Below are 17,858 nucleotides of genomic sequence, written 5' to 3' on the forward strand. Positions count from 1 at the left end.
CTGTCACCGCCTGCTCTGGCCATGGCTAGGGCGCTTGGGTTATAAATTGGCGACCAAAGCTCCCGACGCGGCCCTGGTCCTGATGGCGGCGGCGGCGGCCCTGGCAGCAGCCGAGCCACCTCCCGCGATGCCGCAGGCGTCAGGAGCCGGAGGGCCAGCCGCCCGCAGAGATTTCTACTGGCTGCGCTCCTTCCTGGCCGGAGGTGGGTTTCCGTCGGGAGGACCTGGCCGCGCACGGAGTGGCCGGGGCGGGAGCCGGGGCAGGTCGGGTGTATGCGGCCGCGATGACATTCTTGGACTCTGGCTGCTCCAATGCCCTGCCAGGTGTTTGCCCGGACCCGCTGTAACCTCTAAGAATCACTTGACTAATGACAGCAGGATCCTAGGGAGGAAGGGCCTCGAGCTGTCGAGGAGCGGCTGGAGCCGTGGAAGGGCTGAACCAGGCACCAGTTCTTCAGGGTTAGATAGCAGGAAAAAGAGGGGAGTCCCTTAAAGGACGTCAGGGTTTCAGTGCAACATGCTGGGCTCTCCTTTCTTTTATAAAGACTGTGCACGACCGAGAATAGAATTGGATTTTGCTGTTTGCTTAAAAGAAAATAAACATTGGAGGTCAGCTTTTTAAGGTTGACTGGGAAATTGTGCAAAACTGTCTACAACCAAAACTGGTTCCGGTGATTCTAGAAAACTGTGCCACAGGTACTTGACAGGTAGCTGGTGCAACCCTACTATTGGTGTGACTGTCGGGCCAGATGTCTCTCAGAAATTTCTTCTGCTTTCCCGTAAAGAGATGTTTCAGTTTCTACCCCCTCTTAGTTGACTGTCTGGGTTGTCATCACTTAATTATTTGTAAAGGCTGGGAATTTTTTTTTTTTTTTCTTTTTGCGGTACGCGGGCCTCTCACTGCTGTGGCCTCTCCCGTTGCAGAGCACAGGCTCCGGACGCGCAGGCTCAGCGGCCATGGCTCACAGGCCCAGCCCCTCCACGGCATGTGGGATCCTCCCGGACCGGGGCACGAACCCGCGTCCCCTGCATCGGCAGGCGGACTCCCAACTACTGCGCCACCAGGGAAGCCCAAGGCTGGGGATTTTTAAAATTCCACATTATGAGGACTTGTAGAAAGATATCTGTATGCTGCAATAGTATTAAGAATTATTTTGTTCTGCTGATAAAAAGGTCATTCATTTATTTATACAAGGAATATTTGAGTGTCTGCTACATGCTCAGTGTACATCAGGGAATAAAACAAAGATCCTAGAGTTTACATTGGTTGGGGACTTGTTGTGAGAAAGGCGATAAGCAAAATGAAAAAATAAGTTATGTAGTATATAAGAACATGACGAATGGAATGGGAAGAAGTAAAAAGGAGAATGGGGCAAGGAAATGGAGAGGCTACGTGGGTACAGTATTAAATAGGATAATTCGTGGTAAGTCTCATTGGGAGGATGACACTTGAGCAAACTTGAAAACGTGAGGGAGTTTAGAAAGTTGATGTCTAAGAAGGAGCCTTCCAGGTGGGGAGAAAAGCTAAAGCAAAGTCTTCAAAGTCAGGGAGGACCTTATCGGTTCAAAGAACTTCAGTGAGACCTATGTGGCTGGAGCCAGGTGGTGCTGATGGGGGAAGGAGGTTTACTTGGAGTGAAGTAGGGAGCCATTGCAGGTCTTTAGTAGAGAAGTGACATGATATGATATGTTTCCAAAGGATTACTTGGGCTGCTCTGTGGAGAATAACTGCAGGGGTGTAAATATGGAAGCAGGGAGACCAGTTTGGTGGTTATTGCAGTAATTCAGATGATAGATGATGGTGGCTTGGATCAGGTTAGTAGCAGGGGAGGTGGTGAAAAATTGTGATAATCTGGATATAGATAGAATAAATTATTTTCTGACAGGTTAGAGATTGGTAAAGAAGAGAAGTCAAGGGGGACTTATTTTGGTTTGAGCAGCTGAAAGGATGAAGTTGTCATTGACTGAAATGGGAAGCCTGTAGTTGGGACAACGTTCATGATGGTTGTTGGGGGAGATCAGGAATTCAGTTTTGGACATGTTACATTTTATGATGTTGACTAGACATTGGAGTAGAGTCTTGGTAATGTGTAGGCAACGTTAGCAACCGGGTAATGCAAATTGGTACAACCTCTTTGGAGAACTGGCTGGGTAGTTAGCTTTGAAGCTGAACATTTGTATACCTGCAGTTGATCTAGCAGTTGTATGATCCAGCAGTTCCACTCCTAGGTATATACCCAACATATCTATTTCTGCTCTTATCTGTGATATTCATAATATCCCCAAAGCAGAATCAACCCAAATGTCCATCAATGTTAGAATGTATAACAAGGGACTTCCCTGGTGGTCCAGTGGTTAAGAATCCGCCTTCCAGTGAAGGGGACACAGGTTCAATCCCTGGTCGGGGAACTAGGATCCCACCTGTGGGGTAACTAAGCCCATGCTCCACAACTACTGAGCCTGTGCGCCACAACTAGAGAGCCTATGTGATGCAACTACAGAGCCCACATGCTCTGGCCACAACTAGAGAGAAGCCCATGCGCTGCAACGAAGAGCCTGCATGCTGCAACTAAGACCCAATGCAGCCAAAAATAAATAAATTAATACTTTTTTTTAAAAAAAGGAATGTACAACAAAATATGGTATAATCATACAGTGAAATACTATGCAGCACTGAAAATGAGTAAATTCCCGCCACACCAACAATGTGTATGAATCTCACAAACATAATGATGAACAGAAGAAGCCAGATACAGTGTAAACTGTGTGATTTTATTTGTATAAAGTTCAAAAACAGCCAAAACTAAATCCATGTTTTTAGAACTCAGAAGGCTGATTGGTTGTCTCTGAGAAGGAGGAAATAGTGATTTGAGGAGAGGGACTTCTGGGAGGCTGGTAATGTTCCATTTTTTGATTTGGGTGGTCTTTATGTGGGTGTATTCACCTTACTGTAATTCATTAAGTGGCATACTTGTGATTTGTGCACTTTTCTCTATGTATCTTATACTTTACTACACAAAATCTATTAAGAGGAAGAAAGAAATGGGAGACAGCAAGTATAGGAAACTCTGCATTGGAATCTTGATTAAGCTGTGTACTTTTTAAAACCTTGCACAATATTTTTATTTGTTTTTATAGTTTTTTTAAATATCAGGTTAATTAAAGTATAATTTATATACAGTAAAGTTCACCCTTTTTCGTGTGTACAGTTTAATGAGTTTTAACAAACATGTTTTGTAATGACCACCACAGTCAAGATATAGAATAGTTCCATAACCCCCAATTATTTCCACTTTCCTTTGTACTCATGCCTTTCCTCTCACCTCCAACCCCTGGCAGCCACTGATCTGTTTTCTGTCTCTATAGTCTTGCCTTTCCCAGAATGTTATATAAATGTAATCATACAATATGTAGTCTTCTGAGTCTGGCTTCCTTCACTTAGCAAAATGCATTTAAGTTTCATCCATGTTGTATGTATCAGTAGTGTGCTCCTTTTTGTTACTGAGTAGTAGTATTCCATTGTATGGATTTACCAGTTTCATCTATTGTGAAAATTTGCTTTGTTTTCTAGTTTTTTGTTATTTGAATAAAATGGGTATTAAAAAGTTGCTCACAGATTTTTATAACCATTATAGGCGCTCCTGGTCCAAGTGATATGAGAAAATACCATTGGGCAAGTTACTTAACCTCCCTTTGCCTCAGTTTCCCCATCCTTTAAATGGGAAAATAAGAGTACCTACCTCAGAATGTAATTGTAATGATTAAATGCGAAAGTACCTGTAAAAGCCTTGGCATAGTGCCTGCAGTTGAATCTCTTAGCCTAGTACCTGGTACAAAGGAAACCATACGTGTTTTTTATTGGTGATTAGCAGTGGTCTTTGGCAAATATCTTTTTTTTTAAATAAATAAATTAATTTATTTTTGGCTGCATTGGGTCTTCCTTGCTGCATGCGGGCTTTCTCTAGTTGCAGTGAGCGGGGGCTACTCTTCATTGTGGTGCACAGTCTTCCCATTGCGGTGGCTTCTCTTGTTGAGGAGCACTGGCTCTAGGCGTACGGGCTTCAGTAGTTCTGGTATGCAGGTTCAGTAGTTGTGGCTTGTGGGCTCTAGAGCGCAGGCTCAGTAGTTGTGGCGCACGGGCTTAGCTGCTCCGCAGCATGCAGGATATTCCCGGACCAGGGCTTGAACCCATGTCTCCTGCACGGGCAGGTGGATTCTTAACCACTGTGCCACCAGGGAAGTCCTCTTTGGCAAATATCTTAAGTTCACCTCTTCAAAATGAAGATAAAGGCTACTTGACCTTACTCAGTGGACTTTTGTAATGATTAATTGAGCTATAAAGTGAGGTGATAAGCAAGTAAAGATATTATTAAAAGAAACTACTTATTCAACAGTTTCTAAATATTTTTATATGGTTATTTCATAATGAATGGGAAGATAATAATATAAAAAACTATTCTGAAACCAAATATACCCGAATGAAAATTAGTTTTATCTTATCCTCAATTTTGAGTGGCTATGACTGTTATTTCCATTAGTTCAGATAAGAGAAGCTTGATATAGAAACTTATATGTGGATTTAATATTTGAGTACAAATAGGCATTTTATTTTTGGGTGTTTCATAATATGCATTTTAGCATCAGTTACATGCTGAGCTATTAAGTAAATGTGTGTGGATTTTGAGTGATTTTGTCTTATATTTTTAAAAGTTTGTAAAGTAAGACTCTTCATTCATTCAGTAAACAGGTATTGAGTACCTGTTAGGTGCCAGGCCCTGAACTGGTCTCTGGGGATGCAGAGATGCACAATATCCCAGTCCTCTTGTACCTTCCTTAACAAATATGCAATGATGAAGAGCTTAACATAACCATAAAAAAGACACCAAGGACTTTTTTGTCCACCTTTTTATAATAGTAACAACTATTATGAGTGCTTACTACATGTAAGGTACTTTACAGAAGTGTCTTAGATGGTTCAGGCTACTTTAACAAAAATACTGTAATCTGGGTGACTTATAAACAACAAACTTCTTTCTCATAGTTCTGGAAACTGGGAAGTCCAAGGTCATGGTGCCAGCAAATATCTAGGGAGGACCTACTTCCTCATAGCTGGTGTTTCTACTTGGTGGAAGGGGCCAGGGATCTCTCTGGGGCCTCTTTTTTTTCTTGGCCGCACCGCACAGCCTGCGGAATCCTAGTTCCCCCTGCAGTGGAAGCACAGAGCCTTAACCACTGGACCTCCAGGGAAGTCCCTCTGGTGCCTCTTTTATAAGGGCATTAATTCCATTCATGAGGGTCCTAATGACCTCCTCTAATACCACCTCCCACCTCTAAATACCATCACTAGGAATTAGTTTTCAACGTATGAATTTTGAGGGGACACAAACAGTCTGTAGCAAAAAATCTTTATATATTGTCACCTTAGAAGCATGCCAAGCTATTAGGGCTCACCTGGATTCTGATTTATGCTAAAGCCCATGTATGCACTTTACCGTCATCCACATGTCTGCACAGTGGCATGTGGTAGGGACCAAATACATAATTGCTGAGTGGATGAATGAATGACTGAATTTTACAGGTGAAATTTGATTATTTCAATGAGAAGTCATCCAGAAGAAGAAGATGTTATTTCAAACAGAGGCTTATAGGTGGGTAAATCCCTCCAAGTGTCTGTCTCCATAACCACATTTAGCAAGATTCCAGTGTTCATCAGGAATTAGGGGACAGATTTACACTCTTCAAACTTATTAAGTCTGACATGCTCAATAATTAAACTGTAGAGAATGGGGGCCCATCATCTACATATCCCTGCTACTGGGCAGTTCTACCCATGGAGATCAAATTAGAGATTAGAGGGTATGTTAGCCTCTAAATAATGTTTTCCATCTGGAAAGAAATGGTATGGAATTTCTTCCTGATCTTTTCAAATTTTTTAGGTATTGCTGGATGCTGTGCCAAAACAACAGTTGCTCCTTTGGATCGAGTGAAGGTTTTATTACAAGCTCACAATCACCATTACAAACACTTGGGTGAGTTAATGGATGCTAAAGAGAAAAATGAAAATGTTATCCATCTGCTATCTTTGTTTCTAATTGTGAATTATAGTGGAAAGAGGACACAAAAGGGAGTTCAAGTTTGGGGGCAGATTTTACGAGGGATGTATCTCTTACCTATTTTAATCGTTTCATTTGCAATAGTGGTTATATATGTTTATCATTTTAGAGTACTAATGTACTCTAAAATCTTTGAATCATTGAAGTAAGTACTACATATTTGTTTATTGAGATTAACAAATCACATCCTTAATGGACACATATAATAGCTCAGCTTGATTAAAAAAAATCCAACTAGTGATAGAGATAAGGTTTATTCCTTTAAACACTTGAGCATGTGCTGTAGATATCTTAGGGCAAGCAGAATCCAATGCAATTAGTATATATGGATAAACTTGCATTGTTAAAAAATATCGAGCCCTTAGTTGTTCCTTGTAAACATAAAAATCAGCTATTATAATTAACATGGACACTCTAATATATCATTGGTGGGAGTAAGGATTTTTTATAGCCTTTTTGGAGGGTATTTTGGTAATATGCATCAAAAGTCTTGAAAAGATACATATTCTTTGGCTTTGCAATGCTAGTTCTAGGAGGTTGTTTCAAGGAAGTAATCAGAAATGTGCTCAAATATGTATATACAAGAATCAAAGCATTATTTATGTTGGTTAAAAAAAAAAAGAGCCAACCAAAATGTTTAATAATAGGGAATTGGCTAAGTTAAATAATAAGTATTACTTAAATAAATAAGTCCATATTATAGACTATTTTGCAATCATAAAAAATTGTAAAAGAATATTAATTGACTAGGAAGAATGTTCATAATGTATTAGTTAAATGAAAAAATGTTGCAAATGGTTTAATCATATTGCATTTTTTTTTTTTTTTCTTTTTGCGGTATGCGGGCCTCTCACTGTTGTGGCCTCTCCCGTTGCGGAGCACAGGCTCCGGATGCGCAGGCCCAGCGGCCATGGCTCATGGGCCCAGCCGCTCCGCAGCATATGGGATCCTCCCAGACCGGGGCACGAACCCGTATCCCCTGCATCGGCAGGCGAACTCTCAAACCACTGCGCCACCAGGGAGGCCCCCATATTGCATTTTATCTAAGTAAACATGTTTAGACAAAAGGCTAGAAGGAGAAATATGAACATTAAGTGGTTAATTTTCAGTGGTGAGATTATAATTATATAATTTTTAATATAATTATAAAATATAACTATATATAATTATATAAAATATAATTATATATTATATAAAATATAATTATATATTATTATATATATTATTATATAATTATATATAATAATATATATAATTATATAATTAAAATATAATTATATATTATATAATATAATAATATAATATAATACTTATATTATTATTTTTTTCCTCTAAGCTAATTTGTAATACATGTTGAACATATATTAAATTTTCAATTAGAGGGAAGAAGATTTAAAAGAAAAAATTTAATGTGCATAGAGACCAAGAAAGAAGTTAGGTCAAGGCAACTAACTCATACTACTCCATTGCTTTACAGTTTCATGCTTCAGTAATGGGAATGATGTGTGCTCTGCATGATCTATGCATCATTTTTAAGGAGGATATTTAACAGGGTGAATAAGAATCAATTATTTTAACAATTAGGTTTTTAAAATGTGATTTTATATTTATTGTGTTTCATTTTCCTGTCAATATTTTTAATACAAAGTAAGTCTGTTCTTTAAATTGAAAGAAAAATTTTGCTAATATCTTTGTATCCAGAAATGAATTCTATATCTTCTCAGTGTACTGCTCATATATAGAAAGAATCAGACCTTTGAACTTACTGAGAGATTATATAAAACTGGAAAGGAAGGAAATGATTTTCTTTTGTAGTCTAAATTGAGGGTGAAAGGTAGATGAATTATATTACCCAGTATCTCGTGGTGTTTGACAGTGACCCAGCATATGAATGTCTGAGCAGTATTGTTTTATTCTTTTAAACTTCTCCCCATGCTGATGTATGTTGTTTTGTTTCCTGATTTGTAATCGTTAGTTTACATATTCACATTAGATTTCACGCTCTACAGGGCTGCATGCCACGGGTTACAGTGTACCCTACAAGACATGCAAAATTTGAAACAGAATTCCTGTAGTGCAACAATGAACTCTTGGTGTAGTATATGGAGTTTCATGTATCTTTAAAATATACAAGGCAAAAGAAAAGTATTAGTGGCTTATTAATTTATTTTTAAAATATTGTTGGGCATTTTATTCTAGGTGCCTCCCTTTTTACATGCATAACAGTTTTTCAGTTTTGCTTAAATTTAAGAACATGATTTTTCACAAATTTAAGATGATAAAGATATGCTATTGAATAAAACTTTTACTTTAGCTTCTTTTAAAAAGTGTATGGCGGGGCTTCCCTGGTGGTGCGGTGGTTGGGAGTCCGCCTGCTGATGCAGGGGATACAGGTTCGTGCCCTGGTCCGGGAGGATCCCACATGCCGCCGAGTGGCTGGGCCCGTGAGCCATGGCCACTGAGCCTGCGCGTCCGGCACGTGTGCTCCGCAACGGGAGAGGCCACGGCAGTGAGAGGCCCGCGTACCGCAAAAAAAAAAAAAAATATATATATATTGTGGCCAAATGAAAAGGAAGGGGTAAAATTAGAATTTCTTCTTCCCCAATTGCACCGAGTGTAAAGAAGTTTTTCCTGTAATATATTAAAAATCTTTGACCTCCATTTAACTTTTTACAGTCAATGTGATATAAAAATAGGTAGCTGAATCAAAATAGGATTCTTTAAAAATCCTTTAAATTTTGTTATTTTTACATTTTATTTATTTTTATTTTTTGAATGTATAGTATTTTCACAAGTTCATAATTCAAAAAGTACAAAAGCAAACATCTTCCTCCTTGACCCCTCGTTAGAATCAAGCATTTACAGTTTTCTTCCCTTTTCCTTCAGAGCTTATGTACATATACACAAGCATATGCTTATATTTTACCAACTATTAGTTCCTTGTAATCCTATCTTGACAAAATAAAGATACAGAAAAGGATCTAAATAACACACAATCTTGATATAACATAGACAAGAGGACTTTGCACCCTGCAGATAATACATATTCTTTCCAAATATGCTTGTAACACATGCAAAAATTGGTTCAGTGTTATGCCATAAAGAAAATCTCAATTTCCCAAAGTAAAAATAGTACAGACTAGGGCTTCCCTGGTGGCGCAGTGGTTGGGAGTCCGCCTGCCGATGCGGGGAGCACGGGTTCGTGTCCCGGTCCGGGAGGATCCCACATGCCGCGGAGCGGCTGGGCCCGTGGGCCATGGCCACTGAGCCTGCACGCCCGGAGCCTGTGCTCCGCAACGGGGGAGGCCACAGCTCTGGGAGGCCCACATACCGCAAAAAAAAAAAAAAAAAAAAAAAAAAAAAAGTACAGACTATAGGTTGAAGGAGAAAAATAACGTAATATCTCAATTGATATTTAAATGCCATTTGAAAACATTCAACATCCAGTCTTCCTCTGTTTGTCTTTCTGTGTTATTGTTTTAGGTGAGATTTTTGTGAAAAGCATTTGGTTAGACATTGCCTTTTAACAGAATTTGAGAGTCTTTGGCTTTTAATAGAAGGATTTATATCTTTTTTTAATATTTTTAAATTTTATTTATTTTTCACTGTGTCAGGTCTTAGTTGCGACATGTGGGATCTTCGTTGTGGGTTCTTTTGTTGTAGCACATGGGCATAGTTGCCCCCGCAGCATGTGGGATCTTAGTTCCCCAACCAGGGATCGAACCCGTGTCCCCTCACTGGAAGGCAGATTCTTTACCACTGGACCACCAAGGAAGTCCCGGATTTATATCTTTTAGATTTTTTTTTTTCAATCATAGATTTCTGTTTTCTGTTCATTGTGCTTTTCTTGTATCCTCCTCAGCCACCCTCCCCTGCTCCTTGTTTCCTGGATTTCCTTTTTTTAAAAAAAAATTTATTTATTTATTGGCCCCACGGCATGTGGGATCCTAGTTCCCCCCGCAGGGATTGAACCTGTGCTCCCCTGCACTGGAAGCACAGGCTTAACCACTGGACCACCACGGAAGTCCCTGGATTTCCTTTTTTTGAAACAACTTTATTTCACTTCTACTAATGATTTCTCTTTAAATATTTGTAACAATCAAAGAGTTTTAGAGAATAATATAATAAACATATGGGGAGCTGCACAGAACTTCAGAAATAAACATCATCAGTACAGTTGAAACCTCCTCTGTACTCTCATCGTCAGCCTTCCTGTTCCTGCTAGGTGGCCACTGTTCTAAGTTTGATTACCCTTAAATTATTACAAACACATTTAAATAAAATTAAACTGGGCTTATCATTAGTCTTCTCTTCCAGCAAGAGGATGTCTTTGATAGAATTATTTTTAGGGAGGGGTGAATATATTTAGTTGTATTATTCATGTATTTTGGAAGAACTTTATATTACACATATAGGGGTGTGTGTGTGTGTGTGTGTGTGTGTGTGTGTGTAGTAGAATACTATTTTTTTTCCCCCTGGCCACTCCAGGTGGCTTGCAACATCTCAGTTCCCTGACCAGGGATTGACCCCGGACCACGGCAGTGAAAGCCTGGAATCCTAACTACTGGGCCAGCAGGGAACTCCCCAAATAGAATTCTTCTTAATACATTATTAGTCCACTTAGATATCTGCTTATTAAAAATGCTTTTAGAGTATATCTTTTCTTGGATGTTAGTAAGTACCTACAGTTTTGATTTCTGCGAAGGGATCAAAAGGTTACTTGAATTCTAAACTTCGAAATGAGCCCAGTGATTTGCTTTCATATTTGATCTAATTTTTGTTTGAAAAATTTGGAAAGGAACTTGAATTTAAATAGTTTAATATTGGAATTTAAATAGTTTAATAATGGAATGTAGAAGTCTGTACTGCAAATAGGATTAGTGATTGACATTATTAGAATAATAAACATATCAGTATATTGGATCAGAACTCAGGCCTTTGTTTATCTGTATTCCTAATTAAAGTGTACTACTAATGAAAATTTGCCCCCCAATTTAAATAGTTTTTTTTTTTTGCGGTACACGGGCCTCTCACTGTTGTGGCCCCTCCCGTTGCGGAGCACAGGCTCCGGACGCGCAGGCCCAGCGGCCATGGCCCACGGGCCCAGCCGCTCTGCGGCACGTGGGATCCTCCCGGGCCGGGGCACGAACCTGCGTCCCCTGCATCGGCAGGCGGACTCTCAACCACTGCGCCACCCGGGAAGCCCCTAAATAGTTTTTTTTTTTTTTTTTTTTTTTTTTTTTTGTGGTACGCGGGCCTCTCACTGCTGTGGCCTCTCCCGTTGCGGAGCACAGGCCTCGGACGCGCAGGCTCAGCGGCCATGGCTCACAGGCCCAGCCGCTCCGCGGCATGTGGGATCTTCCCGGACCGGGGCACGAACCCGTGTCCCCCGCATCGGCAGGCGGACTCTCAACCACCGCGCCACCAGGGAAGCCCCCTAAATAGTTTTTTAATTGGTAGGTTTGTTATTTGTTTCTTTTATTTAGCAGCTTCTTTCGTAAACAAACCACACAGGTATCCGGGTCAGTCTGGGAAACCTTCCTTCGTCCTTCCAGATAGTCATCCACAGTGCATTATCTGGATGTTGAATATATTTCTATTAATATTCTTTTAGGTTGCTAGAGATTAATTAATTTACAATAATTATAAATATAATTTACTATAATTTGTAGCTGTTCTTGCTATAGTATGTTTTATATTTTTACATGAGGAATATTTACATAATTTGGACATATGATGTATTTTAAGTAGCTTTAACTGTTATACAGAAATTACTATTCATGTAATTCCTCAAGCAAAATTATATCATGAATGATGGCATAGTAATCTTTATCTGTGATTGTCATGAAAATTTGAATTTAGGTAGTTTTCTCTGTTTTAATAGTATTTTTCTTCTAAAAATCTTTCTAAAAATAGGAGTATTTTCTGCATTGCGTGCTGTTCCCCAAAAGGAGGGATACCTTGGATTGTATAAAGGGAATGGTGCAATGATGATTCGAATTTTTCCTTATGGTGCAATCCAGTTTATGGCATTTGAGCATTATAAAACGGTACTTGAACCTTTATCTTGTTTTCCTCTTTTGTGTCTTTGAATATCATACTTAATTGACAAGGCATTTGCTTTGACCTTTAAAGTTACTTTGGATGAATGGATAAAGTAATGCCTTTTTGAAAGACTAAGGCTTGTGATAGTTTAAGTTTTTAAATATAACTTGGTTTTGGAGTTATCTGTTCCAGGATTGTTAGTCATTTTTCAGTAAATTGTTTATGTTCATACTTACGAAGAAGAGCCAAAGTATCCTTCAAGTAGCTAATAATAAATCCATAAAATATTAATAGCTTTTTGATATGCTTTTTGTTTCTCAGTTGTAGGAGAGGAACATTGCAACTTTGGATTTTCTTATTAAATAAACTAGTGAGACCATATTGTGAAAGTCTGTTTTTGAGTAATGCTGTAAGTTAACAGCTTTTCCCATCATACTAAGTTTCTCTTTTCTGGCTGACTGAAAGTTTATTCTCTCAAACATCTTAACACAGAAAGGAGTTTAATGAATTAAATTTCATAGGGTATCTTAAGAATAATTTTTTAAAAATTATCATAGGGTATCTTAAAATGAAAAGTAAGCAGTATCAAGACTTCACTGTCTATAGTAGCATTTTATTCCTACTACTCCCATTCACACTTTGAGTATTTGTGATCATCAATGTGTAATATAGTACATTTGGCAAGATTGCTTCTGTAAAAGTGCATAATTTGATGTTTTTGGTTTCTAGTTAATTACTACAAAACTGGGAGTTTCTGGTCATATACACAGATTAATGGCTGGGTCCATGGCAGGTAAGAGGAGTGGGTAATTTTTTGTTTTTAACTGAAGTAGAGTTGATTCACAATGTTGTGCCATCTCTGCTGTACAGCAGAGTGACTCAGTTATATACACAGAGACATTCTTTTTTTAATATTCTTTTCCATTATGGTTTATCACAGGATATTGAATATAGTTCCCTGTGTTATACAGGAGTGGGTATATTTTATTTCTACAAATTAATTTTCTATTAAAATACTTAATTTGCTTTAGGTAATATGTGTGACATTGATTAAGTAGCACACATTTGTTATCTTCCTATGCTCAATTATGCAAGAAATCATTAATATACCAACTCAGAGTGTTTTACAGTAGGAGCTGTAAGGAGTAGTCTAAACTTACAGCTATGTGAAAATCATATGTTCCCTTTGACAGTTCTCCTTCTGGAAATGTTTATTTTTTTCTTTCAAAAAATTAAAAAAAATTATAATGACTATAGTAATACATATTCCTATACAATGAAAATAGTTCTGCTCCCTAGAAGCAATCACTATTAGCAGTTTCTTATGTGTGCTTTTTTCCAATACTATTTTATAGGATTAGAACTTTTATAGTTATCTTCGGACTCTCTTCTGTATCAGTACATAGATCTTTCTTAATTTTGTGAAGAACTGTGTTATATTCTAAGGTAAAAATAGCCCATTATTTATTTACTCAGTCCCCTATTGATTGATGTTTCGGATATTTAAAATTTTTGTTTTGCAAATAACACATTGTACTTGTGTGAATGTAGAAAAATTTTCAGAAGGGAAATTACTTTATCAGAGGATATGTGTATTTAATTTTTGATAGACCTTTCCAAACAACTGATCTCCTTGATGCTTTCAGTAGCCCTTTCCCCTACATACCATATCAACACTGGGCCTTATTAAATTTTTAGTATTTGGCAATTAATTATGAGTAAGCTTGGTCAGCTTTTCAAATGTTTATTGACCATTTGTATTTCTTACTTTCAGCCTTGAATTGTTTCTATTCTTTAAATATTCATTTTTATGAGTTTGGGAATTAGGACATTATTTTTTTTTTCTGTCAAATATTGCTATTATTTTATTTCCCAGTTCTAGATTTGTCTTTTAACCTTATTTGAGATTTTTTTGGAAAAATCATCCAAAAGTTCCCCCCCCCATATAGAAATATTACATAGCCAAATGGGTTATTCTTTTCCTCTGTGGCTTCAAAATTTTTTGAATTGTGTTGAGAAATGCCTTCCCCATTCTAAGATAAAAACATTTATTCATGTTTTCCACTAAAACTTTTTTTATATTGATTTTTTTAATGTTAGATTTTCATTGTTTTTTTGTTTCTCACACCAAAAGGTAATTTAAGCTTGTAGCAGTAGAAGAGTGGTAAAAAAAAAAAATCCATGTCAGAATTCTATACTTCCAGTACTAGATTTTTTTTGTACATTTGTAGAATTGTATTTATTGACAGAGAAGGATGTTTACGTCATGTGTAGAAAGAAAGGAAGTTACAAAAGAGAATGTTTAATATGCTATATCATATTTTGATTTTTAAAAAATAAATACATATGTAAATATTCATTAAAAAATCTGCAAGGTTATAAACCAACACGTTAACAGTTTTTATTTCTGCTAATGGAAATAAGACCATTGGAAGGTGGTATATCAAAATCTTAACTATGTGGTTATCACAAGGTTTGTAGGATTTCAGTTGGTTTTTTTGGACCTAGAGTTATAATGTCCAACCTGACCTACCTTACCCATGGTTTTGCCTTACGCAATGTTTATTTAACTCTTTTTGACTTCTGGCAGACTGACCCAAGATCAATAAGTATTAAAAATAACCAGGAATAGTATCTAAAATATTTAGCAAACCAACTGTAGAGGTACTAACAAATAGGACAGGCTCTGAAAGCCTCCAACTAACTTTTTCATGGCTGGATCAGGACACAGTATGTGGTGGTGGTGGGAGCTCTGGTTGGGGGAGAGGCTACCAGAGTCATGATGTGGGAGATCTTGGAAGCTGGAGCAACAGCTATTTGTCAACTGCTATAGAAATATTTTAGTATTTTACACTGGCATGGTAGTGCCGGTGAGTAACATTAGCTAGCATGTATTGTTCACTTGCTTTGTACCCTTCACAGACCTGAGCACTTGCCATGTAATCTTTGAGTACTTGACATGTAGTTCACAGAAAGATACTGTGAGGAAAGTGCTATGATTATCTCTCATTTTACAGAAGGAAAATTTTAGTAAAGTTTCCAAATCTTAAAATTTATTATTTCTTACATCACTTAAAAATTTTTTTGTCTCTTAAATTTGATTTTATAAGTGACAGGTCAAATTCTTTCTTTTAGGGTTGTAGGAAAGATGAAGTAGGATTATGAATATGAGTAAAATTCTAAAGACTTTGTATTATTTCCTTTTCATGGCACTTGATTATTTCTTGACTAGCGTGTTCAAATGGTGCTTTTAGCTTCATATTTCTGAAATGAAAGACGTGTTAACATCAAGCTTTCAATATACACTAGAAAATAATAATAAGCCAAAGGAACTTCAAGTATAAATTTTAATTTTTAAAGAAAAGAGTTTTAAAAAATTCTAGCTTTTGTAGATAAGACTAGTGCTTCCATTAACCAATATTTCTCTTTTTATTACCATGTTTAAGTAATTATAATTTACATTTTGCTTTTATGATTTTAAACAGTTGAAATAAATGTTCTGGTTAATTTTATTTATATCTGGTATCTTTGCTTCTGTACCTCTGGTGGTCTTTGAACATAAGTTTGGAAATTTTATATTTGCCAAAATTAAAAATGGTATGTTTTTCATGATCATTTCAACAGAGCTTATTTTAAAGCTTTTTTGAACTTCAGCCTTTTCCCTCATCCTACAACTACAATCCAGTACATGTTGAATCTCAGTCATTCAAAAAGGAAAAACTAGAGACTGAGAATCAAGGTTTGTATATTTAAGGAAGGCCTTCTCCTTTCTTTCTGTATGTTTCACTTGTTTGAAATAAATCTTGATCTGCCAGTTCCTATGAAACTAAGAGTGACAGGATAGAGAAGAGGACAAAGAAGGAAGTTGTCAGAAACCAGAAGCAATGAGCTGAGTTCTGCTTGTGGCCATTTCTGGTCTACTCTAGTTTAGTGCTTGGCATAAGGCTGGGAGGTCAAATGGACAGAACACTTAACTGCCTGGGATCGTGGCTGGCCTCCATTACATACATGTCCTTTGACTATGGGCAGGTCATCTGAGCCTTCCATAATTCATTTATCCATTTGTTAAAGTAGAACTTATGATTGCGCAACTCGCTTTCTTTCCTAGTTGTTCTGAGGGTCAGAGTAAAGAATTCTGTGAAAACATTCTGAAAGATCTGAGGTCCTCCATAAGTATGGGGGAATGTTATTAAACCTTTCATGCCAGCGGCTTGTTACATTTCTTGAGCCAGCCACTTGAATTCCTTAATCCTCAGAAAATGAACAGCCCAATCAAAAAATGGGCAGAAGACCTAAATAGACATTTCTCCAAAGAAGACATCCAGATGGCCAACAGGCAAATGAAAAGATGCTGAACATCGCTAATTATTAGAGAATCGCAAATCAAAACCACAATGAGGTATCACCTCACACCAGTCAGAATGGCTATTATCAAAAAGTCTACAAATAATAAATTCTGGAGAGAGTGTGGAGAAAAAGGAACTTAATGATGTGGTATTTTTAAAAAGCATTGACATAGTCATCAGGAAGTGAATCAGAACTTGGTTGGAGGGACTTCCCTGGTGGTCCAGTGGCTAAGACTCTGCGCTCCCAGTGCAGGGGGCAGGGGTTTGATTCCTGGTCAGGGAACTAGATCCCACATGCTGCAACTAAAGAACCCGCATGCCGCAACTAAAAGATCCCGCATGCTGCAACTAAGACCCAGTGCAGCCAAATAAATAAATAAATGTTTTAAAAAAAGAACTTAGTTGGATATCCTCAAACTTACTTTACAATGCATTATTGTTTTTCATTTGAACAATATAAGATGTCATAATCTTTTCTGTATTTAGGGCTTTTAGACTTTTACGGCTTTTGAAAGTCTAAATCCAGCCTGTAGAGGGCTTCATAATTTTATACTTAGAGTGAAGGGTAAAATATGACTATCAGAAGAATAGTTCTCACCTCCCACTTATTCCAAGGATAAATAAACATTTAAAATCTTAAGGAGTTTTCAAGATTTATCGGAGTACAAAATTATTAAAAATCTTCTTCCTAATTTCTAAATTTTAAAATTACATTTAAATCACTGAGTTGCTTTTACAAATAGTGAACAACAGCAACAACAAAAAACTTTGTAAGTTTTAAACATCCTGGTTAAAAGGTTTTGTTTTTCTTTAGGAAGATTTGATTGCTCAAATTCAAAAGAAATATACCATATAAAAACATAGTGAAGTAAACTGGCCGAAAAATTGTAAAACTAGATCATCAGTTTAGCATTATAGTAATCATTGGCATTATTTTTACCATTCTCTGATGTACAGTTAGGTTATGCCAGTTCCTCAGCCTGACTCATGGTCTTACAGCTTTTAAACAAATGCCTCCCTTACCTTTAGAAATTTCTGGATGTCCTCATTTTCTACCAATTTACTATTTTGATCACTTCGTTAATTCAGTTATTTCATGTTAAGCCACTTGAAACCAGTAAGAAGACAATGAGAAGGCTTGGAGCATGTGAGAAGGAAAGAAGAAATAAATGGAGTCAGGGAGAACAAATAGGAGAGGCAAGACAAAAGTGATCCAGATAGGGAGTAGAAAAAAAATATGGGAGTTGTAAAAATGTACAGAAGCATAAAAAAATAAAATGAGTAGTGATGATCTGGGCAAATCCTAGCAAAATCTGATGTTCAAATTGTGTCAGGATGATCAAGCCTTAAAATG

General features: G+C 37.3%; 1 protein-coding gene across 3 annotated transcripts in view; it reads left to right on the forward strand.

The window, feature by feature from the left end:
• The window catches only part of SLC25A16 (solute carrier family 25 member 16), a 35,183-nt gene continuing 17,325 nt past the window's right edge, over positions 1-17,858 (forward strand). For 2 of the 3 annotated variants that reach the window (XM_060112977.1, XM_060112964.1), the window contains exons 1-4: positions 1-203; positions 5,937-6,029; positions 12,030-12,163; positions 12,888-12,951. In XM_060112977.1, the coding sequence (XP_059968960.1) occupies positions 83-203; positions 5,937-6,029; positions 12,030-12,163; positions 12,888-12,951 (412 nt within the window). In that variant the 5' untranslated portion in view covers positions 1-82. The remainder of the gene's footprint in view (positions 204-5,936; positions 6,030-12,029; positions 12,164-12,887; positions 12,952-17,858) is intronic. The other variant, XM_060112971.1, reaches the window with a different exon arrangement.

Source organism: Mesoplodon densirostris, chromosome 1 (genome assembly GCF_025265405.1).
Source record: "Mesoplodon densirostris isolate mMesDen1 chromosome 1, mMesDen1 primary haplotype, whole genome shotgun sequence".
In the NCBI taxonomy this organism is placed as follows: Eukaryota; Metazoa; Chordata; class Mammalia; order Artiodactyla; family Ziphiidae; genus Mesoplodon; species Mesoplodon densirostris.